This window comes from Perissodus microlepis, chromosome 19 (assembly GCF_051167445.1).
Source record: "Perissodus microlepis isolate ML-2025 ecotype Zambia chromosome 19, ASM5116744v1, whole genome shotgun sequence".
NCBI classification, from domain to species: domain Eukaryota; kingdom Metazoa; phylum Chordata; class Actinopteri; order Cichliformes; family Cichlidae; genus Perissodus; species Perissodus microlepis.
The window spans coordinates 14,614,070-14,639,831 of NC_140479.1; the positions used below are offsets into that span (position 1 = coordinate 14,614,070).

General features: G+C 39.9%; 2 protein-coding genes across 8 annotated transcripts in view; one reads left to right on the forward strand and one right to left on the reverse strand.

Moving 5' to 3' along the window:
• Nucleotides 1–2,839: 2,839 nt before the first annotated feature.
• On the forward strand, nt 2,840–5,939 carry LOC146365636 (interferon-gamma-inducible GTPase 10-like). 2 transcript variants are annotated; one of them, XM_084914738.1, is made up of 3 exons: nt 2,841–3,134; nt 3,316–3,899; nt 4,134–5,939. In XM_084914738.1, the coding sequence occupies exons 2-3, from the start codon at nt 3,338–3,340 to the stop codon at nt 4,736–4,738; spliced, it is 1,167 nt and encodes a 388-aa protein (XP_084770864.1). In that variant the 5' UTR covers nt 2,841–3,134; nt 3,316–3,337; the 3' UTR covers nt 4,739–5,939. The 2 variants fall into 2 exon arrangements, with proteins under 2 accessions (XP_084770865.1, XP_084770864.1); XM_084914739.1 differs by having other exon boundaries at nt 2,840–3,899.
• A 5,107-nt stretch (nt 5,940–11,046) lies between these two features.
• daam2 (dishevelled associated activator of morphogenesis 2) overlaps nt 11,047–25,762 on the reverse strand; it is a 113,091-nt gene continuing 98,375 nt past the window's right edge. For all 6 annotated transcript variants that reach the window (XM_084915205.1, XM_084915207.1, XM_084915206.1 and 3 more), the window contains 6 exons: nt 23,361–23,529; nt 22,064–22,171; nt 21,784–21,844; nt 21,348–21,479; nt 15,424–15,594; nt 11,047–15,332 (listed from right to left, as the gene is read on the reverse strand). In XM_084915205.1, the coding sequence (XP_084771331.1) occupies nt 15,120–15,332; nt 15,424–15,594; nt 21,348–21,479; nt 21,784–21,844; nt 22,064–22,171; nt 23,361–23,529 (854 nt within the window). In that variant the 3' untranslated portion in view covers nt 11,047–15,119. The remainder of the gene's footprint in view (nt 15,333–15,423; nt 15,595–21,347; nt 21,480–21,783; nt 21,845–22,063; nt 22,172–23,360; nt 23,530–25,762) is intronic.

A 25,762-nucleotide genomic window follows, 5' to 3' on the forward strand; every position in this document is an offset into this window, starting at 1 on the left:
TTCATTTTTGAAAGACGGACAGACATGACTGGGGGATAGGACAGGGAGGAAGAGATGGTGGGAAAGGGGGGAAGAAAAAAAAAAAAAAAAAGAAAAACAAACAAAACACCTGGATCACCTTTATGGAGAACCAGAAGAGAAAATAAACAACAAAGAGCAACATAATAAAAACAACACCATCACAATAAACTAGCTAACAATAGATAACAGTAGATACTTTAATTTCACCTGTTGAGAATGAAAAAAAGAAAACAAGCAGAAGAAAACGAGAGCAATACAATAAACAACATCACGATGATATATGGGAATATAACAGTAAATACTAAATATTAAACATTATTGTGCAGCACGTAAGATTGACAGCGCACAGTGTGCTTTGAGGTAGGAGCCAAAAAGGGTGTAGTTTGTGTGTGTGAGCACCCGTGTGTACACCTGAGCATGAACGCGCTTGTTTTTAAAAGGTTCCTTCATGTAATGATCTGCTAGAGGGTGTGGGGAGCCACAGCCCCGTCCACCAGGGCATGAAGCAGGTATGGAGGAGATCAAAACTCCAGACATCCAGAGGTCCTCAGAACACAAGAGACCAAGGTAGACCAACAGAGGGGCAGCTGCACCACTATCCCAGAAAGAGCTGAGGAGAATCCCAGATGAGGGGTCACTCAGCAGCTGTAGAGCAGAAGCCAGGGGGAGGGTTGCAGTGACGCGCCCGGGAGCTCCGCCGGCAGCCAGCTGTGCCAGAGTGACCGAGCCCCAGGTTGACCGGGGCCCAGTGCAGCAGCGCCGCCCGGCCCCACAGAGCCCGGGACAGCCCACCCGACCCCACCTCAGAGGAAACTGCACCCACTCCATCATCCACTCATCTTCCAGACTACACAAGACAATAGACGCCCAGGCTGAGATCTTCCTCCACCTCTCCTGCAGGTGGGAATTGAACCCTTGACTCCTGCTCCAAAGGCATGTAGTCTTACCACTATCTATCTATACACGTACCATTATATCTTCTCCTCTGTATTACTTCAATCCCTATACTGATCAGAAGTAGGAACAATTACATTATCTCCTATTTACATATTCCTTTATACATACTTTAATAATTTGATTATATTGATATATATTACATGTCTTACATACTGTAACAGGGAGAGTGTCTGAAATAATATCTGCCTAAATAAAATGGTTAATGTTAGATTAAAAATAGAAAAGATGCGTGATGTCAGGTAGAAGGACAAAGAGATGATGAACACTGGATGCTCAGATGCACTCCAATAGCTGATTGCTCTCCAATAGTAGGTAGGCCTGGCCTGCCTCCAAACAGCTGGAGGTGGATCTTTCCCCACTGATAACGCTATGTCTAGATCAACAGAATCAACGTTTTGGGAGTATCTCAAAAGTAAACGGTAAGTCTTATTATTTCCATTAAAATTTAAATCAGTGGCTGCAGTCATACAGTAGATGTTTTCATTTTTCACACAGTCTTTTGTTGCAAAAAGTTCAAATTATTTGCCTAAAACATGTTAAAAAAAAAAAAAAAAAAAAAAAAAAAAAAAATCATGACGAAAGTTAAAGAGATGAAAATAATAGCAGCCATCACCACCACTATTATCTTCAAGTGACATTGTAATTGCACCAGAGTCCACTCAGTTTACACAAATATTTGGAGCAAAAGTAGTCCCAAATAGGACACACATGATGGAAACACTCGGGAGACTAACAGTACAATAAAAAACAAAACAAAAACAAAAACAAAAAAAAACAAGGAAAACTTAAATACACATGAGGAAATTAGGGAAAGAGACACAGTGGGTGGAAACAAGGCACAGGTGAACAGATTAATGAGAAAGAGGGAAGGTGAAATTGAACACGACACACACCAGACAAGAGAGTCTCAAAATAAGACAGGAGACAGACACTAAGACACATAAACCTGACAAAATGTAAACACAAAGACAGGACTGACTAAACATGGGAGACCTAGAACACAGGCTAGACACAATGAACATAAGTGATCCCGCCCTGGTCCCCAAAGCCATACCCAAAAGCCAATTTACTGATCAAGGTGCTTTTATTGCTACCAAAAAACGGAAAGCATTAACTTCGAGGTGAATAAAGGCCAAAATAACAAACAAAGCATGCCACTCCAAAAAGGGAGGCACTACCTAAACCCTGTGTGAAACAAAAAACAAACCTTACCTCGTTTACAAGTGAAAGAGTATTTACACATTATATACAAAACTTAACAATTCTTTAAAGTCACGCGTGACAATTTGTCACAGATGACTAGGAGGCCAAGGACGGGTCTGCTGCTGCTGCCCAGAGACAACTCCTGGAGAAGGTTTTTAAAACAAACACTTGATGATGGAAACCATTCAGCAGCTGCTAGCTCTCCAATCGGGAAGAGGACCTGCAGAGAGACTTAAAGGCACATGACATACACATTGAATAAAATCCAGACACCGTGATTCCAAATATGGACATGGCCGTAACAGGGATACATCGGGAATGACCAATAAAATAACATCTACATCTCATCAGAAGGAGAAATTATCTTTCAGTTTATCTGTCGTTTAAAATTATTTAATTATAGCTGGTTTAAAAGTGTGACTGTATGTATGAATGTAAAACCGAAAGTTCAGCAGACAGAAACAATAACAGCTGCTCTTCCTGCTTTTGAAAAGGGAGTATTCGCCCAGGGCACCAAGGCTAGGACTGCCCCTTAAGTAATGTCACTGTTAATAAACTCAATTGTTAAATCGCGATTGTTAAATCACGATCTTAATATGTCTTTCAGAAAGGGGAATTACCTTTCAGTTTATCTAATATTAAATTTTATTTAATTATAGCTCTGTTTGGTTTTAAAAGTATGACTGTACGTATGAATGTAATCGAAAGTTCAGCAGACAAAAACAACAGCTGCTCCTCCCATTTTTATAAAGGGCACATCCAGTTGCTTCACGTACAACCTGTTCCACAGTCGAAAGAAAGAGGACATTCTTTAATCCAAATTCACTTACCTTTGAAGCTAAAATTTCTCCCATCGAAAAACTGAAAAACATATTTTGTGAAAAGAAGTTAATTCAGTAATACGTTGGTTAAAAGTATCATCTCTACTCGAAAGCAAGGAAGGAGTGCCTCAAGTGAGTATCCGCTAATATTCCGTTTTTTGTCTAGGGTTTTTTCTCCCTTTTGATTGAAAAACAAATTTTGTAGAGATTTGTCTCGCCAAAACAACTTATGTAAAATATGTAGAACAGTAAATGAAAAGATTTTTGCTGTTCAGTCATATAACTAAATTAAGCATGTACTGTATAATCTCAGAAAATCAGTTTGTGGGACTGCCATGGACACTCCATCTGAACTCTTTGAAAACAATGAACTTCATGAAGAAATTAAGGAAGCAATGAATAAAAGTCATGAAGAAGGGGCTGCTAAGATCATGGAGCTTTTGGATCAGCAGAAAAACACTCCACTAAATATTGCCATCACTGGAGAATGTGGTTCTGGGAAATCCACCTTTGTTAATGCTCTTAGAGGCCTATCAGATGATGATGAGAAATCTGCGCCTACTGGTCCAGTTGAAACCACCAAAGAGGCCACACTATACACTCATCCAAAGTATCCCAATGTTAAAATATGGGATCTCCCTGGAATTGGCACCACCAAGTTTCCAGCTGCTAAGTACCTAGAGCATGTTGAGTTTCAGAAGTTTGACTTCTTCATCATTATCTCAGACACTCGCTTCAGGGAAAATGATTTGAAACTTGCTCATGAGATTCAGAGGATGAAGAAAAAGTTCTACTTTGTTCGCTCAAAGATTGACAACGATTTGCGTATGGAACAAAAAAAGAAAGGATTCAATGAAGAGGAAACTCTTTCCAAAATCAGAAATAACTGTACTGAAGGTAAGTTTGTTTTGTAATACAAAACATTAATATATAAATATTTAATCTGTGCCTTCTTAAATACTATCATAAAGTATTATTTTCTTCATTTTCCCTTTTTTTTTCTTTAGTTTCATTTTTGTTTTTTTAAGAGTTAAGATTTTTCAATTAAAATTAATTTATTTTAATGTTGACAGTATATTTAGATGACATAAAGTCGCATGCATTAAATACCTTTTGTACTTTATTATACAGGGCTTCAAAATGAAGGTCTAGAGTCCCCCCAAGTATTCCTGGTGTCCAGTTCTGAGCCCCACATGTACGATTTCAGCCGTTTAGGGGAGACTCTTGAAAAGCAACTTCCTGCACACAAAAGGCATGCTCTGCTGTTGGCCATGCCCATCATCAACCTGGAGATAATCGGCAAGAAGAAGGAGATATTTCAGGGCAGGATTAAATATTATGCTGCTCGAGCTGTTATTTGCTCAAGTTTCACTATTTTGAAAGATGTCTCCAGAGAATACCAAGCTGGGTTTGGTCTCGATTGTGAGTCACTGCAGAAACTCGCCGATAGCATAGGACTGCCTTTGAGCGATTTAGAAGCTGTCATGAAATATCCTCATGCTGATAATGAAAAGTTCACTGCTGTTTTTACAGATATCCTCTCATTATCGGCGCGTTCAGCCTCTGTAGCTGTGGGTGAAAAGTTGAATATCTTTTCAGCTATAGGGATTGTGGGATCAACAGCATTGTCATGTTGGTCAACATACTACAATATAAACCGTTTGCTGGATATGTTTGTTGATGATGCACAGAGTGTTTTCAGAAAGGTTTTAGATCATGTGGCAGCTAAGCCCTGATGGGCTGACATCACTCAGAGTAAGTTAAAACTTAAGAGTCAACAAGCATGTACTCTTTGAAAATAACTCTCTTATTGAGCAGATGTACTATGCTATATACACTGACTTTAAGCTTTGAAGACGAATGGTCCTTCTGGGTATGTTGATATATTTGATTTAAAAAAGTTTATAAAATCAAAACTAATCATAAATAGAGAATGTTTTTGTTAGCAATATGTCATATTTTTCTTGAGTTTTTAGATCACCTATACCCTTATGGTTTTACATTTGTGTGTGTTGCTGTGTCCTTTTATGGTTGCTCAGTGTAGATTGGAATGATCATGGAAATCAACACTTGTTGCATACTTGGTACTATACAGTATTAATATATTTTATCTATCTTTGCTGTAATTTCATTTGAATTCAGTCGGTTCCTGAACCTTTTTAATTAGTTGTAGTTGGTTTCCTGAGACAAATGATTTTGCTCACTTTGGTTGGTTAGTTTCTCTCAAGAAAGCTGCAACAAAATTTGCCTTTTCTGCCAACCACACTTTGAAAAGGCAAAAATATCACCCTATATTAGAACATAACTCCTACTGATCAGCTGAACACATTGTGGTCTACTTGCAAAACTACAGACTGTCTCATCTCAACTTGAATGAGTTGTTTTATTGAGCTATGGTGATACATAGCTAAATCATCTGAATTATCCTTTCAATGTAGTATATGTAATTACTACAGATCAAAGCTGAAATAAAGTACATGATCAAAATTGTTCACAGTATTCCTTCATTCAGTTAGAGCGTGCTTAGATGAGTATCAACTATTAAATCTTTTATTAAAATGTTTCTGCCCTCAATTCAAAGCACTGTCATAGCTAACTGTACATTTTAACAGGATGCTTTTACAACCAGTTTTATCAGTATCTCTTTTATTGTCATTACTAATAATCAAGCAAGGATTAGAACGTTGTAGTATTGCTCATGAAGGTATTACATCTTTCTGCATATAAAGCGTGAAGCACTGTCATAAGCAGGGGTGTAAAGAATAGAAATCATACTGTGATCTTTGCATCCCGCAGATTGTGTTGAGTATTCACTGCCCTCCAGTGTTCACATTGTGTAACTACAACAGAAATAAGTCAGGAAACGTTCATCACCAGTAAATTGTGTTCTTAATAAACATGTGAGCACTAATCCATTTTTTTAATTTGTTTTTTTTGTACACACACACACATTGACCGCCCACAGGGGCGAGTAGGGAATTTTTTTTTCTTTATATATATATATATATATATATATATATATATACTACAAATTTTATATAGAGCAATTCATTGCAAAACAAGTGTTTCACAGTTATGGAAGCATAGCAAATGATAAACACAAAGCTGTCAGATTATTGAGCCAACACCAGTGATAGGTAACAATGAAACATGCAATGAGGTCCCCAGATGTCTCTGTGATGACTTTATGTTGCTGTAAGTTATGGCAACACATGCCCTTTCTTTAGTATTAAATGACTAGTCAAAAACAACCATATATGATTGATTAATATGAGAGCAAACCTCACACTTTGCCCCCAAAAATTTGTACCTGTCATCTGTTTCAGTGAGAGGTGATCATCAGTCAGATTTCTCTGACATCACTCGACAAATGGGTTGAATATTGGTTCAAACACGCAGTTTATGCAGAATGTTTTTACAATTTAAATCCAGCACCAGTAACCACAGCAGAAACTAAGAACTAAGATCTATCAGGGTAAAAACCAAACATTCATCAGCATCAGCGGTTAAACATGGACCATTTGTTACCTTGAATAATTTCACTTTTTCATAATGAGGCACAAATGGGTTTGCAGAGTGCTTTGGAAAATGTTAGATTTTGGTTGTAATTTAGTTGCAGTCCAATAGCCTCTCGTAACCTGGCTCCAGTTAAGGAAGATATAGGCAGGCTGTGACCTGTGCATGAATAAAGTAACATCAAGATAACATGCCACTAAACTCAAAATGAATACAAGCATCTCCTCATCCTCCTCATGATCCAAACACTTGACATAACCAATGAGAGTGAAGGAAAGAAAAAACAATCTGTTGTAAGGGACAAAAGTTTATTGTAACCCTACAAAAGACACAGGGTGAGAGAAAATACAAAACCAAAACAAAAGGAATGAAAAACATACAAAAGAAAAGCTTCTCGTTCTCATACAAGTGTCAGAACTATCCATCATACACGGACCACAGTTTAATGATTCTGATTTTTAATATAACATTTGTCGTAATGCGTCGTGTACATACAAAATATAGCAAACTAAATAAGGCAAATAAAACAAAACATCACAGTGAACAAAGTTTCAGGTGTCGGAGTCAAATCAAGAACTTTTTGTCACTGGTTGTAACATTTGAAAGTATATTTCACACTTTTTTCCCCTGTTTTGAAACAGACATTTAAAGTGCCAGGCTTCAAAGGTCAGCTGACCATTTCTGTGGCTCCTGCAATCGTTTACGCATCACTGCAGACGGCAACCTAAAGGTAAAGCCGATAAAGCTTTAAAGCTGTGCATGAGGTCTGTTATTGTCCTATGGCACAAATGTCCATGTATGCATGTGTGCACTTATAGATGGGTGGAGCTTGTGGGAGGCAGGTTGTGGAGAAAAAAGGGTGGTTTGTGATTTGTTAATAAGTGACAGAATCTTTTGCTGTTACTTGAGTTTTTCATAATTTTGATGAGAATCTTATTGCTTTTATACATTTTTCTTCACCTTCATGTATCAGTGTCCCTTTTTCTTCACCATTAAGGTCCTTTGATTCTCCTTCTGGTCATTCCCTTTGTTTTTGAGACGAAACTTTTAACTAATTAGCATCAACATACACTGAAGGTGTAGAGGAGGCTGCATACACTTCACTCTGAAACACTGATTTCAGTGGTTTGTGCCAAGCAACAGGTTACAAGCACAACTACAGAGCTGTTGCAGGCGCTATGGTCAAAGTTCAGCAGAATGTAACTTTGACCACTGTGAACTATGACGACTGCCTGTCTACCCAATAGGAAAATGGCATCTCTTTCTACTGGTAAGGTCAGCTACAGGCCATCTCTGCCTTCAGCTGAATATGGCAGAAGGTCTTTTATTGGCCACAGTCAGCTGCAGAGCAAAGTAGAGGAAATGTTGATTATGATGCATTTGAATTCATTAAATTATACAACATTTGTTTGGGTTTGTATCGAGACCAATGTCATAGACTGAGTGTTGTAAAGACTCACCTTTCAGCACATTCACTTCACCAGATGCACCTTGTTTCTTTTCCTCACCTTTGATTGGGTGTGGTGTTTGGCCTTAATTGCACTCACCTGTCACTCGTTATATAAGGACTGCACTCACCTACCCCTCACTCTTTCTTCACTCCCACATGGGGCGGCAGCTGAGTGATAGCAGTCCATGTGTGTCTTTCCTTCCTTTACCCATTATTCAATAAAACAACAAAACCTGTAAATAATTGACTGCTTATTCTCATTCTAATCGGATGAGCCCATGATGATGACTACTTAAACCCTAAACCTTCCTTCCTCCAAAACACTGAGTATTTCTTCACCTCTCACCTCTTTTATATCCCCACGTGTTACATACCACTACAACATGTCATCGAATTTTGTCTAATCTCTCCCTTAGTCTGTTTTGTCCTGATTTATTTCTTCTCTCTTTCTGTTTTATCTTCTCTTTCTTCTCTCTTTCCCCTTACCCCAGAACCCGTCACATCAGCAGATGGCTGCCTCTCCCTGACCCTGTTTAAAAGGAAGTTTTACCTTCCCGTCAATTCCTGCTTTTCCCTCCAGAGGGTGCACAAGTATTACATTTATAGTCCTCCCTGGAGGTTTTTGGAGTGAAGAAGAAACTGATTGCAGATGGCACTGATAATGTGCTTTTAAATTTGAAAGAATTGAATTTATGAAACTTGAAAACTGAACGTGAACAAAAGAACAGAGCAGCAAACGTTTCAGTGCATATTCCAGTCAGTCCCATACTCGCTTGCTCTTTTTCTTAACTTGCTTTTTATTGCAGTGACTAACACTACCACTATGATTGTTTTAACCTTGCATTTTTTTTTAGATAATTAGGATATGAAATTTTAGTTTTGATGTTTTCCTACCTACCTCTGTAGTACACTGCAAACTAGATTTGTACTACATGAAAGTAGAGGATGGTAGTAAAATAAACTTCTCAAATGACTGATAACACAAATAACCCGTTACACAGTACGTTAACCCATTATTGCTCAATATGTTGTTAAAGTCTGTGTTCCTGTAACTTCCCTCCACTTGTGTGCTGTCTGTACCAGCCGTTTTCTTTTGTTTTTGAAGATTGATCCACTGGACTCTGAGACCATCACAGTGGCAGACTGACCCTCTTCATATGGGTTCTTGGTTCTGTATTCTCCTTCCAGGGCACAGCAAAACAGCTTCATGTTGGCTGTCCAGTGGATCATCATGGCCACTGTGTCTATCTCCAGCTGTTGACACCTTGGTTCTGTCCTGCCTTTGATCTCTCTGGTGTAGTTGTCGCTTGGCATATCTCAGGTATGGTTCCTGTACTTCTGCAACCTTGATCTTAGCCTCTAGCCAAGCATCTCACTGATTACTGCTGCCCTATTGTAGTGATCTACTTAGTCTCGATAGATATTGTACACAGTGCTGCATTAACATCAACATCTAGCAGACCTAATATGGGGGTGGTGGGGGTGATGATAACTCCCCCTGACCTGGCATCCTGGCTCCCCCTTGCCGTAGCATTTATTTTATACCTCCCTCCTTGTCAGGGTGCCCTGGTTCCTCAACACAGACCTTGTTGATCACTTAGCAGGGGGTGGGGAGTCTAGTCTAGCCTAAGGACCCTTATTGGATACAGACACTCCGGGTGGGAATCAAACTTGCGATCCTCTGCTCCAAAGACGTGTAGTCTAACCACTACTCTAGTCTCTACACTACTATACTCTCTTGTCTGTGTGTTTTTGTCAATTTTGCCTTCCCTCTTTCTCAGCTGTTTGGAGGCAGGCTAGGCGTACCTTTATCACACATCTTTTCTATTTTTAATGTAACATATGCCATTTTATTTAGGCAGATCTTATTTCCTACACTCTCCCTGTTACAATATATATATATATATATGTATATATGAATAAACAGAAATAAAAGCAGGAATAAAAAGCAGGAATAAAAGCAGCTGGACAGTGTAGTGGTAAGATTACATGCCTTTGAAATAGGAGTTGCAGGTTTGATTCTCACCTGCAGTGTTTGCATCCAGTATAGGGCCTCGCTAACCAAGCTTACTGCAGAGAGAGAACTCTAACAAGGTCCACGTCAGGTGTTGCGGAACCAGAGACGAAAATACTGAACTGCTACGTGAATAGGATGATGGAATTTTCATCCATAAGTGTGTGTATGCAATGAGGACTCCAGATGACTTTATGTTTCTGTAAGTCTTGGTAACACACGCCCTTTCTTTAGCATTAAATAACTCGTCAAAAACAACCATATCAGAATGATTAATATAAGAGCAAACCTCACACTTTGCCCCCCAAAATGTGTCATCTGTTTCAGTGAGAGGTGATCATCAGTCTTTCTGGCCGTCATTTTATACAACACATTGTGCTCTGCTCTGAAATAACTCGAGAAATGGGTTGAATATTGGTTCAAACACGCAGTTTATGCAGAATGTTTTTACAATTTAAATCCAGCACCAGTAACCAAAGCTGAAACTAAGAACGAAGATCAATCAGGGTAAAAACTAAACATTCATCAGCATCAGTGGTTAAACATGGACCATTTGTTACCTTGAATAATTTCACTTTTTCATAATGAGGCACAAACTGGGGTTTGCAGAGTGCTTTGGAAAATGTTTTGGTTGTAGTTTAGTTGCAGTCCAATAGCCTCTCGTAACCTGGCTCCAGTTAAGGAAGATTTAGGCAGGCTGTGACCTGTGCATAAATAAAGTAACATACAAATAACCATTTCCTGGATGGAGCCACTTTATTTCTTCATCACTGGAGCCAAATACTTTCCTCAGGATGATGTAGATGCACAGAGAGTATTCATAAAGCTCACAATTTAGGATTTAAATCATCCATCTTCTTAAGACACTTGGTCACTTCATTCCTACATGCCATCAGGAAATTAAGCTCATTGGAACAAGTTAATTTGAAAACCATTGACATTTTTCAGAAATTTGATTTGAATGGCTGCCACTAAACTCAAAATGGATACAAGCATCTCCTCATCCTCCTCATGACCCAAACACTTGATATAACCAATGAGAGTGAAGGAAAGAAAAAACAATCTGTTGTAAGGGACAAAAGTTTATTGTAACCCTACAAAAGACACAGGGTGAGAGAAAAAAAACAAAACCGAAACAAAATAAATGAAAAACAAACCAAAAGAAAAGCTTCTCGTTCTCATACAAGTGTCAGAACTATCCATCATACACGGACCACAGTTTAATGATTCTGATTTTTAATATAACATTTGTCGTAATGCGTCGTGTACATACAAAATATAGCAAACTAAATAAGGCAAATAAATAGAGGTACAATTTACAGGAAAATGGAACATTCCTCATGTTTTCATCTTTTTTTTTAATCTTAACTCAAACATCAACAAACGTGTACAAAATGCTTTTTTTTTTAAATTTCTCCAACTGTATATCTTTCAGGTGGAGGATACGTTTTTCTTTTTCTTCCAAACATGAAAATACTGACTCCTCACATTTAAACAAGCTCGAAGAATGGGTGCAACTTTTCTCAGGCAGTACAGGCTGTAGTTTAACAGGTGTGTTTCAGTTTGCAAGCAGTTTTCTACGAAAGGAGAAACAATTCACACTTTGTGCACCCATCTTTAGGCATGCAGCTCAACGCCATGTAATGACAGAAATGTGGTATTGACATAAAATACCCCACCCACAACCGCCCCCCAATCCCTCTTTTTAAATTTTTTTCTCCAGACTCACCAAACCAGGAGACAGGACCTGCTCTGTACCACAGTCGCCTCTTAGTTTCCCCACAAATCCCATCTCTGCCATTCAACAGACTCTTAAAGTGTTCCAAGCGGCCCAGCCGGAGTACTCAGCCTCACTTTCCTCCCTTTCCTATAAACACCATCTTTAATTTCTTCTTCTTTTAAATTTTTTATTTTTATTTTGCACCACACTTTCGTTGCACCCTTCTAGTTTCTTGAGGGACCTCAGCCCTCGCTGCAAATGGAAATGTCCCATCATCAAAGTGCATTGAAACAAGCTACTTATTTCCATCTTTACACTCAAAAAAACCCCAAAAAACAAAAAAACCCATCAGCCAGTCAATGGCCAAATAGACATCCAACCATGTAGCAACACAAAGGTTTTAATACTGACAATACCCCTCAGGAAATAGTCTGCACTACAACACGGGTTAAAGCTCTGAATGAAGGGTTTAAAGAATCTGATGAAGTATAACTCAAAAAGGATCAGAGGCTAGAAAACAAAAGGACTAAAATATACACAAGATGCTGGTTTATTGAGAGAAAATCAGGTAATATCCTCTTTTTAAATTTTAAAAGTGTTTGAAAGTTTTAAGTGATTTTGGTTCACTGGTTAATCTCTGGGATACAATTTCTGTCTCACGTTGTTTTTTTTAACCTCACGGCAGCTTCTCTCTGCTTCAGAGAGGGGAAATGAAGAAAATGAACTAAAAGTGTGGAAGAACTCATAAAAGGAAGTGAGTGAGTTTAGCTGTGCACAGGTAACACATAACCCCAAACCTTTCTGAGGAAACATTTAAGTGCACCTGCTGAACTTATTTGGGAGATACTGGGTAGAGCTGTTTTTGACAGGTTGTGAGGTCAGTGAAGTGCACTATAATCGGCCACAAGATGGCGCCATATCCCTACCAAATTCTGTAAGTTTGCTTTGGAAGCCACAAATACAAAAGTGAAAACAGGATGAGAGGCACTTAAAACTGAACGTTTACACAACGAAGAACAGAAAAAACTCCAGAAAGGACAAACTGGGGAAGTCGCTGTTAGAAATACAAACATGGTGGGTCGAGACCTCTCTTCTGACTCTGAATGAATGTGATGGTTAACATGTAAATGTATGCTTGATGTTGACTTTACACCCCACGATTAGAGCCGTCTCTGTGTGAACACATTCTGCAGAGAAGCTGAAGCCAAAACCAAACCAATGCAGTGCCCAAAACTGCAATTCCTTTAATGGCCACTGGAGGCTAGCTCCAAAAGTGAGTCAATCTCCATAAGACTCCCATGTTAAAATGACCAGCTTAAAGCAAAAATAAACATAGTTTTGGTCTTTTTAGCCACTTTCCTACTTTATAACAATTTTGTTTGTGTAACTCCCCCATTTAAACATTATTAAAGATAAACATATAATTACTATCAGGTCCGTGGCCTCTTTTACTGACAGATATCTGGCAGGCTTTATCTCCGGAAACTGGAGACATTGATTGGTGTCTGGTTAATTGCATACAGACTATCTGTGCTCCAGTTTTCACAACTAGTTAAATTCTAGTACTTCATCTGTATGTTACTTAGCAGACACTTAATTAAAGCAAATGTTAGCTAAAAAATTAGCATTCCACCCTCTCATCCAAATATGGTCACTTCTGGTCCAAAAAATAAAAAACAAAACAAAAAAACCCCTAAAAGAACAAAACAAAATGAAAAACAAAAAACAAGCAAAAGAACAAGATGGCTTTATAATGGGACTTCAAAAACCAATGAGTGACATCATAGATGCTACATCCATCTTTTAATACAGTCTATGTGCACTGCTATATATATTTTTGTTTTCAAAAAGAATCAGATGTTAATACTGATTACACTACAGCCTCACTCCTACTGCTCTCAATACTTCAAATACCTTATAAAAAGGAGGTTGGCTTCCCTTTGTGGGCCTGATTTGACTGACTTGATTGACAAGCTGGAGAAAAAGATGAAAGTACAAATTCTTTTCTATGATGTGCTCTGATGTTTTTTTCCTGTGTGTGTCCCACCTATCCTCTTTAAGTGTTTTGTTGTACCCTGACATGACAATGAGAGATTCATCACATGGTGCGGTGTGACTCTACCACGGAAAAAGCTGAAAATTAAAAAAGAAAGCAGAGAGATACTGAATAGAGTGAGAATTTAACCTTACTGCAGTAAAGAAACTGCAGCTTGTGCCTTTAAATGAATTTCATGGCATTCCTTCATTATGTTAGTTACAGATAATCTGACAACATACAGGACGCTGTCATTGGCTTGTGGACTTCTGAGTGTAAAGTTTACAAAAAAAGCTGCAGTGCAAACAAGACGTACAGATGTGAAAAGTGTGAGCGATTACCTGTTTTTTTTTTTCTTTTTTTACATAAAGCGCAAAATGTATAGAAATTCACTTCAACGCCAACTTGCAACACCAACAAATAATGCATTGCGTGTACAAAAATCCCAAAACATAAAAAAAAGACCTCTTTGCAATTAGCTTGTCTGCATCTAAATATAAATATATATCAATGCCTAATTGCAGTATGTTTTGTATTAATACATTTACATTAGTTTTCTCTTTCCTTTGGCACTGTTAATGCCAGAACAATGTTGGTTGAAGGTGAGGCCTGACCCATGTGGCACAGTCATGTTTTAAATCAGGTGGATCAGGCTGAGAAGTTTCCTTGAGAAGAGCTGAGCACATCGGGATAGCCACGTCCTTCCCGGAGAATGTTGGTATGAATCTGGATCCTTCTTCACTCTTTCAGAAGCCTACAAATCATTCTGGGACGTGTTGACTCCTTGACTTTCTGTGGTTGAGAAGTCTCTTTTCTGGGGAACACCTGATGGTCGAGGTTATTGTTTAGTTCCCTTCAGCTTCTTTTTTCCCAAATCTGCCTGGAGACGCTTCATAGTCCTTTTACCAATCCTTTGTCTTTGCCTCGTGACTATATACAGTGTGACTGTCCGATCCCAATGTCCTGTGTGCTTTAAAGCCCAGTAGTTAAATGACAGGGCTTTTTCAGCACCGGAGAGCTTGCAGAGGATGTGTGAATGGGGGAGAAAAGTGAAAAAGACTGGGGTGATAGACAGCGAGAGCCTTGAGCACAGTGTTAAAGGATATGGTCAAATGACATGGGCTAATGTGTCACAGTGGTGTGTCCACTTGTCCATCCTGGTAACATCCAGAACAGACGGAGTGGAAATAGCTTTACAAGACCAATCAGAGGAGAGCGCTGCATCCTTCAACACGGTTCGGCCGTTCTTGCAAGTCCAATCCAGCCGTTATTTACATCCTCTCCAATGTCAGCGGTCACTGTCCCACAACCTGGACTAAAGGTGTTAAAAGCTCAATGCAATGGCAGATTTAAGGTGTTTTTTTTTCTTCCTGTTCCCTGACCTAGTAGTTAACCTTGGTGACGGTTCTTTCCCGGCCGCCACCCTCCGCCAGCTGATTGACAGAGCGTTTGCGATTTCGCTTGAACTTGTTCAGGTCTTTGTCGAAGACCTCGCCGGAGCGCAAAGCTGAAACCAAGTCGTCAAACTCCCCGCCGACTTCTTCCGTGGTGCCGCTCTTTTTGGCCCGTCGTTCCCGCTCCCGTTGATCCTTAAGCTGGTTAGGAATAGAATACAGAGTTATTGGAAAAAAAAAAAAATTAACTGTCATCACTGCCTCAGGTGTATTCTCTGCTTGTGTGTCTCACCATCGCCTCCATCCGGGCCCTCCGCTCCTCCTCATCCTTGCGTCGCTGCATGTTCTCGAGGTCCTGTCGTGCTTCGGTGAACGACTGCAAGAAGGTGTCGAATATCCCGAAAAACTCATCCGGCTGCATTCTCCCTTCTTCCTCCCCAAAGTGCTTCAGAGATTTGGCAAACTGCACAAAGCACATATACCGTCATTAATAAACAATTTTAAACACATTGAAACCAAATGTGTCATTATACAGGCTGGACATGAGCATATGAGCCTGCTCTTCAAATTCATCTACTGCCATTCATGCTGGAAATTAACACACACACACATACACGAGTAAGAAATGACTGCATGATTTGACCACCGTATGTCCACCCAGTTCTGTTCAAGCTGTTCGGTGCTCTGCGCCAGGACAAAGCCTGCGGCCAAACACGCTCTACATTCCCACACTGAGCTTTGTGCTGCAGTACTATAGACCACTACACGCACACACATACACACAGGCCCAGTCACAGTCCTAAAACACAACAAGATACAATCCGTACTGCGCAGAGGCCATGGTTTGAGGCAGATACTAGCAACACATCTGACAAGTTTTGCAAAATAACGTGCGATAGGTTATTTGTGGAAAAATTTGGATTTCATAAAGCGTAACTGTCACACATGTATTTGGTTTAAGACGATAAACAGGCCACACTGAAAGAGTGAAAGTGAGAGTCAGTATTCTTTAAAAGGGTAGCAGCTGTTCATTCTATCATCTGAAAAAAAAAAAAAAAAAACCAAACATTTGGGCACTTTTATAAATTTTGCAAAAATAAAATTTCAAAATACACTCAGGGTGAGGCTACATTCAAGCACAATCTGCAAAGCGCATTTGAAGTTGGTTTTTTTTGGCCATTTGGTTGGAACAGAACAAGCTGGGTAGTTATTCTTTATTTATCTCCATTGGGAAAATGTAAAACATCCCAAGTGTTAGGAGAAGCAAGTCCTCAAAAGCCCCCAGGTGGTTTTTGAGGGTTCATTCTCCTGTGCCCAGGTCAAGGGCACGGGGGAATGAACCCAATGCATTTTTAACATCGGAGAAAAACAAGATCTCCTGGAAAAACTCCAAACCCAAACCATGAGTATTTATCCATACTCTGACTTCCTAGATATCGCTAAAGGCACCATGGAAATCTCAGCTGAAGAAAATGCATGTGATTTCTCAAAATCCAGTTCAGCTTAGTTATTAGCGTTCTCTCTCATTCGTTAATTAAATTTCAGTTGAACTTTATTTTATTTATACAGCACCAAACCATCTCATGGTGCTGTTTATTGTAAGTACTTGAATGGTGGGAAATGCGGGGAAAAAGAGAAGAGAAAACAAAAACAACAAAGAATAAAATCAAACTATGGGAGCAGGCAAATGTTGAAAATATATGCCATGCTGAAGACAAAGAGAGTGAAAAGAGGAGAGTGTGCATCAAGAGGAGCATCCAATAGTCTGAGCCTATAGCAGCATAACTTAGGGATGGTTCAGGGTCATCTGATCCAGCTTCTAATAAAAGTTTCATCACTAAATTAAAGTTTCATCGTCATCACTGCTTTCATATTCATTTTTGTTTCACTCCTTCCTATTCTCACAGAGTCACATTTAAAGTCAAAATTCCCCAGCTTTTAGGGTAAATAAAATATATCTCATCTCAGATCACTAACAAAGACTCTTCATATATTTACTCTTTTGGTTGATTTATTTCAATAAAATAAACAATAAATGGTACATGTTAAACCCTTTAAAAACAGCCTATGTTGTTCTCTTCTGCACTGTGCTATTATCCTCTGTCTCATCTTCAGGGAGAGTTCAGTGACAGTAAACATGACTCTAGTTTATATGAGGTTAGCATCATACTGTAAATGGTCCTCGTGTTGTGATAAAACCATCCTGTCATTATGGTACTAGTCTCCATGGCAACCCCACCGTCATCACTCTCTCTCTCCTAGTAATTATGTGTCTGGTCAAATCTGTTTCCTCTCGTCCCCTTGGGTCTGAGCTAAATGAGTAAACACACGCACACACACACACACGCGCGCATGCACACACACACGTACTCCTGCACACACAATAAAATGAAGAATGTGAAGTTACAACACTGTGCAGCTCATTTCACACAACCACTAAAATAAACACAAGCTCTGTGAGAGAGCCATTATCTCTTTGCATTCTCTGATTATTTATTGTGCCTTATTTTTATTAATAATAGATTTTAAATTATGACTTTTTCTTTTAAAAAAATGAATAAAAAATAAAACTCTGTTTGTTGTTCAAAAACACTCAATGAAAACCTATATGACTGATCTGTTTACACATTAGATAAATCATATTTTATCCAACATGAAAACCCTGTACGAGATGATCGGTCCTCCTGTGATGATCAGTGAGCAGCGGTGTGGTTTCATGCTTAGAAAGAGCACCGTAGATGTAATTTTTGCTTTGGAAGATGAGATGTTGATGGAGAAGAACAGAAACAGTTGCTCTGTGTCTTTGTGGATCTAGAGCTAGGGTACCAGGGGAGAAATCGTTGTGCTCTATGAGAAAGTTAGGTGAGACTGGGGTATGACATGTATAAGGACAAGTGTATGTTAGGAGTGACAGATGGGTTCAAAGTGGGAATGTGATTACATTGGGGATCTAAGCTCCTTCTTGTTTGCAACAGTGATGGACAGGTTGACAGATGATGTCGGGCAGAAGTCTCTGTAGACTCTGATGTTTGCAGATGACATTATGATCTCTAGTGAGAGTAGGGAGGAGAGTCTGGAGACCAGATTGGACAACATTAGAAATGAGCACATCAGAGAGATACCCTACCCTAAAGGTAGCAGCTGAAAGAAGCAGATGATACAGCTTCACAAAAAGTGATAAATGCTGTCAGTACTCAGCTTTTAGAGGCAATTTATGCACCTTAAAATAAATTAATTAATTACAAAAATAGTCAAAGGAAATCCTAGGGTAAGTACAGTTGCTGAATGGAGGCATTTATTACAGCATGACACACTAAAAGGCCCCAACTGACAGAGAGGAGGATGCACATGCACAGTCAGCCTCACCAAGTCATTTGTCTGGAGGCATTGGCTAATACGAACATGCTGCCAAGCAAGCTAAAGAGGCACTTAGAAAGTAAACATTACTTCTGAGAAAAACTCTGGCTACTCAAAAAGAGTGCTGGCTCTGACTCAAGCATCCTCCAATGCTTAAACATCAGATACTCCAAAACCCAAGTACTGATCAGCCACAACAACCTGCTGGCCTAAGATCATGTAGGCACCAAAAGAGCTCAATGAAACCTAAAGGTTCCCAGTTTAAACTTGTAGCAAGACTATCAGTGTTACATCTTCTGGTGTATTTCCAGATGAGTAAAAGTTCTAGACAACTTTCAGTCATTTTGGTATATATGCTTACAATCTGAGCAATGCTTCTGATTTTGAGTCTACCATATCTGCAACCAGTCAGTCTCAAAATAATTTAGCAATTGTTTACTTCTTAAAATAGTCGGAGGCTCTAACAGAACTGCATAGAGCAAAATCTGTCTACTAGCTGGTAAGTTAAGCTTAAGCAGACCCTTTAACTTTAACAATAACAACGACAACAACAATAACGGTGGTTAACACTGTTGCCTCACAGCAAGAAGGTCCTGAGTTCAATTCCATCATCAGGTCGGGGTCTTTCTGTGTGGAGTTTGTATGTTCTCCCCGTGCCTGGGTTCTCTCTGGGTACTCCGGCTTCCTCCCACAGTCTAAAGACATGCAGTTAGTGGGGATATGTTAATTTGAAACTCTGAATTGCCTGTGGGTGTGAATGTGAGTGCGAATAATTTGTCTGTGTCTATGTGTTAGCCCTGCGACAGACTGGCGACCTGTCCAGGGTGTACCCCTGCCTCTCGCCCCAAGACAGGTGGGATAGGTTACAGCCCCCCCACGACCCTGAAAAGGATACGCGATAGAGGATTGATGGATGGATAATAATAATAATAATAATAATAATAATGACAACAGGCAAACGTGAAAAATGCTGTGATGGATTAATTTGATCATGTCTCTACAGGGTGGTCATTATGTTGATCTTTAAAGACTTAATAGACAGAGTTAATAAGTACCTGTAAGATGGCAAAACAGGCACTGTATTAAAACTACAGTTCAGAAAGCTTTGGAGAAGGTTTAGCAGCAGTATAAAGAAAAAACGTCATTTAAAACAAATGGACCCAAACATCCAGGGACTCTGGTTTGGTTGTATGAACAACGAAAGTGTGACTTGAAAAACTCTGTTATGAAGGCAGATTGATGACACAGGAACAGTCTGTAATGTTCTTTTTGGTGGCCAAATTCACATTAGTTCTTGAACTTTTTCAACAGGCCACCTTTACCACTATTGCTCATAATTCTTTTAATCTTTTGATTTTTCATTCAGTCCACTTGGCTTTCTCTCTGACTTTTTTTTTTTTGACAAAGCATGAAGCTTTGATTCTAAACTTATGGGTCTGAAAATGTAAGCCAGTGCTGAGTTTTTTAAACAAGCATTCTTTCTGACAGCCAGCAGGGGGTGTCTCGTCTGGTTGTAAAAATGTGATCGTGTAGAAGCCTTTAGGAAAATGTACCTTGTTCTGTAAGATCATTTAACAGTTAAAAAGGTCTCCACTGCTAGTTTCCAGTCTTACTAAACACAACATGATGTTCGTTTTGTAAATTAATGACCATATTAGAGTGAGAAAGAAGGGTGAAACGGGGTAAATATGCTTATCTTTATATAAAATCTTTGACTGTTAATATAAACCAATCCTGGCTTTTTTGAAATAATTCCCTTCCCTCCTCTTGAAACGTCTCTCTCTATAACTCACAAGAACAACCGTAATCCTTTCTAGTGATTTTTCCACTGTGTGTATCTCCATCGCTGACATGCATGCAGACATGCTTGTTGCCATGGATGCTGTGTGAGCCTCAGCAGGCTGCCTGCTCCATTTACTCGTTTTCTACCTTGTTGAGGATGAAGCGTACGCCCACACTTCCATCTTTTTATTCCTCTGGAAACTTAACAGGGCGTCAGAGGGCCTCGACAAGCACTGAATCAGTGTGTCAGACTCCCCACTTAACAACCACACAGACACAGTCTGGGCTGGTGAACACAGGTCTTTTTGTTTTACAGCGGTGCCCAAATCCTCCCCTTCTCTTCCAGTGACGTTCCAACTAGAACATTTTCCCTCCATTTTTTTTTTTTTTTTACTGACCTACTCCTTCAACAAATAATTAAGCAAAGACGAGGCTCAACCTGAAACACACGTCCTCCTTTCAATTGGTTCATGGCATAGACTGTATATAAAATATGCAAATGGACAATGTAATGCCACTTGTTGGCTTTTTGAAGACAATTCTGATGATAAAATATGCTAATACTAAGATTCATAAGGTTTCAGCGTGCCAGAATCGACATGCTAAATGTGCAGCAGATCCCCGAAGGCCTGGAAATTAAATAACGCGTTCACATAAATCTTTTCAACACTTTGGGATTCTCAAAGTCCCACTGATATCTTCAACTTACATACCTCCTGCTATACATCAATACATGAGACAGCATGGTTCAAAGGGCATTTGTCCCAGTGGTAAAAAAGAAAAGTGTGTGGATTTAAAACACTAACATTCAGAGACAGACACAAAGAGAAGACGCGGGGGGAGTACGGGGTAATCTTTCAATGCTGGGTTTCCCCGACCTGCCTAAAGTCATCCCGCTGGACAAAGAGGGATGCTCAGAAGTTTCTTTTCCCCCCCATCAGTTTCTGTAATTTTCATCTTTCCTGCTATTCTGTCTTTCTGACATGAAAGCTTGGCAAGTTGCCTCGCCACCCACACGCTCATATGAACTTACACTTACAGTACGACCCAAATATGAGCGGTTAAATATTTGGTTACCTTGTCCTTGGCTTCACTCAGCTGGTCCTCCAGTTCAGAGAAGCTGAAGCCAGCCACTGTGATGAAGTCACCAATCACGGCCACAAACTTATCCCCTCGTTCCCTCGTCCTGCTCTGCTGGTAGTGCAGCTCCTGATGCGGGTAAAACGAGACGAGAGGCGTGTGATTGGTCGGTCTCTGAGGCTGAAGCATGCTTCATTACAATTAGTTTCACTTAAGCTTTCTTGGAACTCGGGTGTGCGTATTTGTGCTGTAGCGCTCGTGTTCGCGTGTGGCAGAAAACATGACGTGTCGCTTTCTGTGTCGCAGAGCGTGGAACATTACCAGCATTTAAACACCTCGCCCTGCTGCCCATCTCCGCACTGCTCGAAAACATAATTACAGACAGGAGAAGAACCGATGGGAGGGAGTGTGACACAAACGCACAACAACTTACCGCCTCCAGTGCCTTCAGTCCACTTCTGATACTATGCACTTCTTTTTCCAACTCTGACAAACTGCAGAGGAAGGAAAGACAAATATGAAGACAAAATTTGTTAGCTGTTTATTTATGTGTGTCACAACTCACATTGTCTGTTGCTTTTTAAGAATTTCCTCAACATATTAAAAATCATAAACAATTTTACTCAAGTAACAGCTGACACGGTCCTACTGTAACCACATGCAGTCAGAGGGAGAAATGCTCTTTTCCCTCAAGTGAAATATTGCACACTTACTTGACTTTGGCAGCTTCTGGTAAGCTGCCGAGGTCCTGCTGGATGTGAAGCGTGTCCGGGTAGTTCTTCTCAAAGATCATGATCAAGTAGTGCAACATGGTTATGTTCCTATCGAATAATAAATAAAAAGAAAAATAGAATCAAGCAAAACAGAATTAACCAAAGTAATTTATGGAAGGATAAGGAATAGCCTCCTTTATTTTTGCTCACTTTATTTAAAACACAGGTCTTTGCTATTAATTCCATACTAACTATAAGATACATCAACATATACAGAAATTGCACTGGCACAACAGTTGCAGTACATGATATTTACTGATCGATGTACTCAATGAGTGCACCCGCTGAGCATGGCATGGTTCTGTGCATGCAACTGATGCAAGCAGTGGCTCTCTCTGAGTTAGGATTTAGTATAACTTTGCACAATCAACATCAGTATCTGAGGGGTTTTTTTACCATTTAAATATGAGCAATTGCAACATGAAAATGAGACAGAGCTGAGATACTAAATCCTAAGGCAAAGGTGTAAAGTAAACTAACAAAAGGAAACAAATGTACTTGTTTCATTTGTATTAGGGCTTAAGGTTCAAATTATTAGGGCTGTGGGCTCTTTGACTGATAGGTAGATGGAAACACAGCCAGCTGTGGTTGCTAGCTGCCTGCTAAGATTTAGCTCAGCCTGTTAGATCATTGAACTAGATCTTGGGAGCATGTTTGTGCTGCTGGTGTTCTTTAGATAATTTTTAGTGCACCTACAACTTTTAATGCTTGCTATGCGGGTAACTGTACTGACAGACCATCCAAGAAGTCTGTTGTCAGCTTTTGGTAAGTGAAATTCTTGGATTTTATTCAGCATTTTATGCACCCATAAGTCCTATAAATGCAACTTGCTAACCGAGATTGCTAAAACTGTCAACTGACCTATCCAAATAAACTAAATGGTAAATGGCCTGCATTTGTATAGCGCTTTTCTAGTCCCTAAGGACCCCAAAGCGCTTCACACTACATTCAGTCATTCACCCATTCACACACACATTCACACACTGGCGATGGCAAGCTACATTGTAGCCACAGCTGCCCTGGGGCGCACTGACAGAGGCGAGGCTGCCGGACACTGGCGCCACCGGGCCCTCTGACTACCACCAGTAGGCAAACATGGGGTTAGTATCTTGCCCAAGGATATTTGGCATGCAGCCAGGATAAAGCACTTATCCAAATATAGTTACTCCAATAAACAAGCAGGCCCGCAGCGTGAGTCAACACTTGTAACAAAGTGGGTTAACTGAAGACAGCCCACCTGTCTATGCTGGACTTGGTGTCAGCGATCTTGTTGAGGCTGGAGATCTTAAATCCGAAGGCGTTGCCTCTCTGGCCTTTGTTCATGAAGTTGCCGAAGGCCAGCACCACCTCCAGGACCTGAGTCAAACGTTTGCTCCGGACCACCTCCTTGGACGCATTCAGGATGGCTGTAGGAAAATGAAGAGGGAGGAAGAGAGAGAGAGAAAGAGAGAGAGAGAGAGAGGGTTGCAGCTGGAGACATCATTTAGCTGGTGACTAATATGTGTGCACTCTCAGCTTTTCATATTACATAACACTCTGGGCTTTCACCATCTCCTTCCATTCTGTTACTCTACTCAAACCCACAGACACGCATACAACCTAAAAATCACCATCCTTTCCTTCATTTCTAACATCCTTCATGATGAGTGATCAATATTTCCCAAAACAACTGGGCAGCTCGGTGGGGAAACCCATCGAGTCCTTCCATCCATCCATAAAACAGCAGGGGGAGGGAATATTCCAAACATAACTCTGTAGTGTCAGCCTCTTTCCTCCAGAGAGCTGCAAGGTCTGGCAAAGTGCAGGTGGTTCCCTGTTTCCACAGAGGAAACCTCAGTGTGAATGTGAAAATCATTAACAAGTTTCATCTTATTATTGTTACAGTTCTTTGTGCTGTGATGCAGCATGGGAATCAGTCTTCTGGCTCTGCTGTCAGGGTTCTGCTGGCTGAACACCGCGCTGTCTTCTGAAAGGCTTCTATTGAACCTGCTGGGTGGTCCAGGAAAATATAGACCAATGCAGAGTATATGACAAAGCAACATGAATAATAATAGGGGATGAACACTTTATTACGGTCATCCACAAACCGTGGTTTGCAAATATTTTGGGATTCTGGAGGTCTGAGTGGATCCACCAACTCACAGGATGCCTGTACTTTATTTCCAGTCCATCGAGGGATCAGAAGCAGAGGCGCCGAATTCATTTTAGAAGAGGGGATCCAAAAAAAGCAAACAAATAAAGTCTGTATCCAGAGAGATCTGGACCGGAAGTGAAGCTGCTGTTTATGACTAAAAAGCATGTTTTACTACACCGGTGACGTTTTTAGAATGTGACCAAAGTGAATAAATACTGTGGACATGACATGCAAAATGTCACTTAAGTAACAGTAACAGTGTTACACACGCGCTGTATGTGTGGTTAATAAAAGCATTTTGCCCGTATTCATTATGTGTGTTAATGCTACATAAAACACAATCTCTGCAAGCTGTGCAAGACATTAAAGACAGGAGTCAAATCTACGTATTTAAGGTATTTTTCACCACTATGAGGAAATAGTAAAAAAACAAAACAAAACCAAAAAACGGGGCCTACACTGAAAGAAATTATTCATTTATTTTTTGTGCTTTTTGGCTTCTACTTCAATCACTGGTGATTAGCTGTAACATTTTACTTGTTCCCAGACAATCTGACAAATGTCCCACAGCACACACAAGCTGAACTACCAGTCAGCAAATAAAACGTTGCTCTCATAAGTGATGTGATGCTCCTCAAAGGCCAGAAAAAACATTCAGGCCAGCAGAGCAGTGTCTTTAAAGTAGATCTGGCTCAAAGAGACTCAGTCACGACACACCCTGTGCATGCACGTGCATGCACACATGGCTATGAACCTCACTGGAAGCCTTTTCCCTCACTCTTTGAAGTTAGCTGCAGCATTTACAAGAGACGCTCTCCCCTCTTAACATGGGCCAGCTTTCCAAAACAGCCTCCCTGGTAACCTGAAAGCTGGCTTGATGGGGAAAAAAAACCCCATACATAGTTGACCGCCCTCTCGCATCATGCACACGCACACACAAATCTAACACAAAGGTAGGATTGTGAAAAAGCTTTGGTCTTGGTGTTAGCGGCTGATGACATTTCTAGTGTGGGAAACGTTGTTTTGTTTCTGGGTGTGTAACTGTGTGCCCTAAAAAGAAAATAAGTGCTCGAAAATGTAATCTTCTTTTCCATTTTTCTGTCAAACTGCGTCAAAAGACTGTTTGACGACAGTTCTGATGCATGAATCAAATCTAAGGTCAACTAATATTTCTGGCTTTCTAAGGAAAAGCTGCCATTATGCAATATTTTATGACTGTCTCCACCCCATCTGAAGCAATCAGCTGCGAGCTCCATTCTTGCTCAACATAATCTGTAAAAATAGGTCACAAATACATAGCTCCATTTTATGGCAACTGTGTGTGTGTGTGTGTTTTTGTTTTTCCTCTCATTACTCAGCAGCAGCACTGAGGGGCACTGGGATTACAGTTCTGTTTTAAAAGCCAAATAATCTAGTTAATTTTTCACTGTTTGCTTTTCACTGTTCATATAATTAAACATTTTTTTAACGATATTTTTCTTTTCCTTTAGCTGCCACAAAATTTA

Excerpts from the sequence above, each read along its gene's own strand:
- LOC146365636 (XM_084914739.1), top strand. The coding sequence starts at position 3,338 with ATGGACACTCCATCTGAACTCTTTGAAAACAATGAACTTCATGAAGAA. Across the intron at positions 3,900-4,133 it reads CAGAAATAACTGTACTGAAG|GGCTTCAAAATGAAGGTCTA; the intron begins GTAAGTTTGTTT and ends TTTATTATACAG.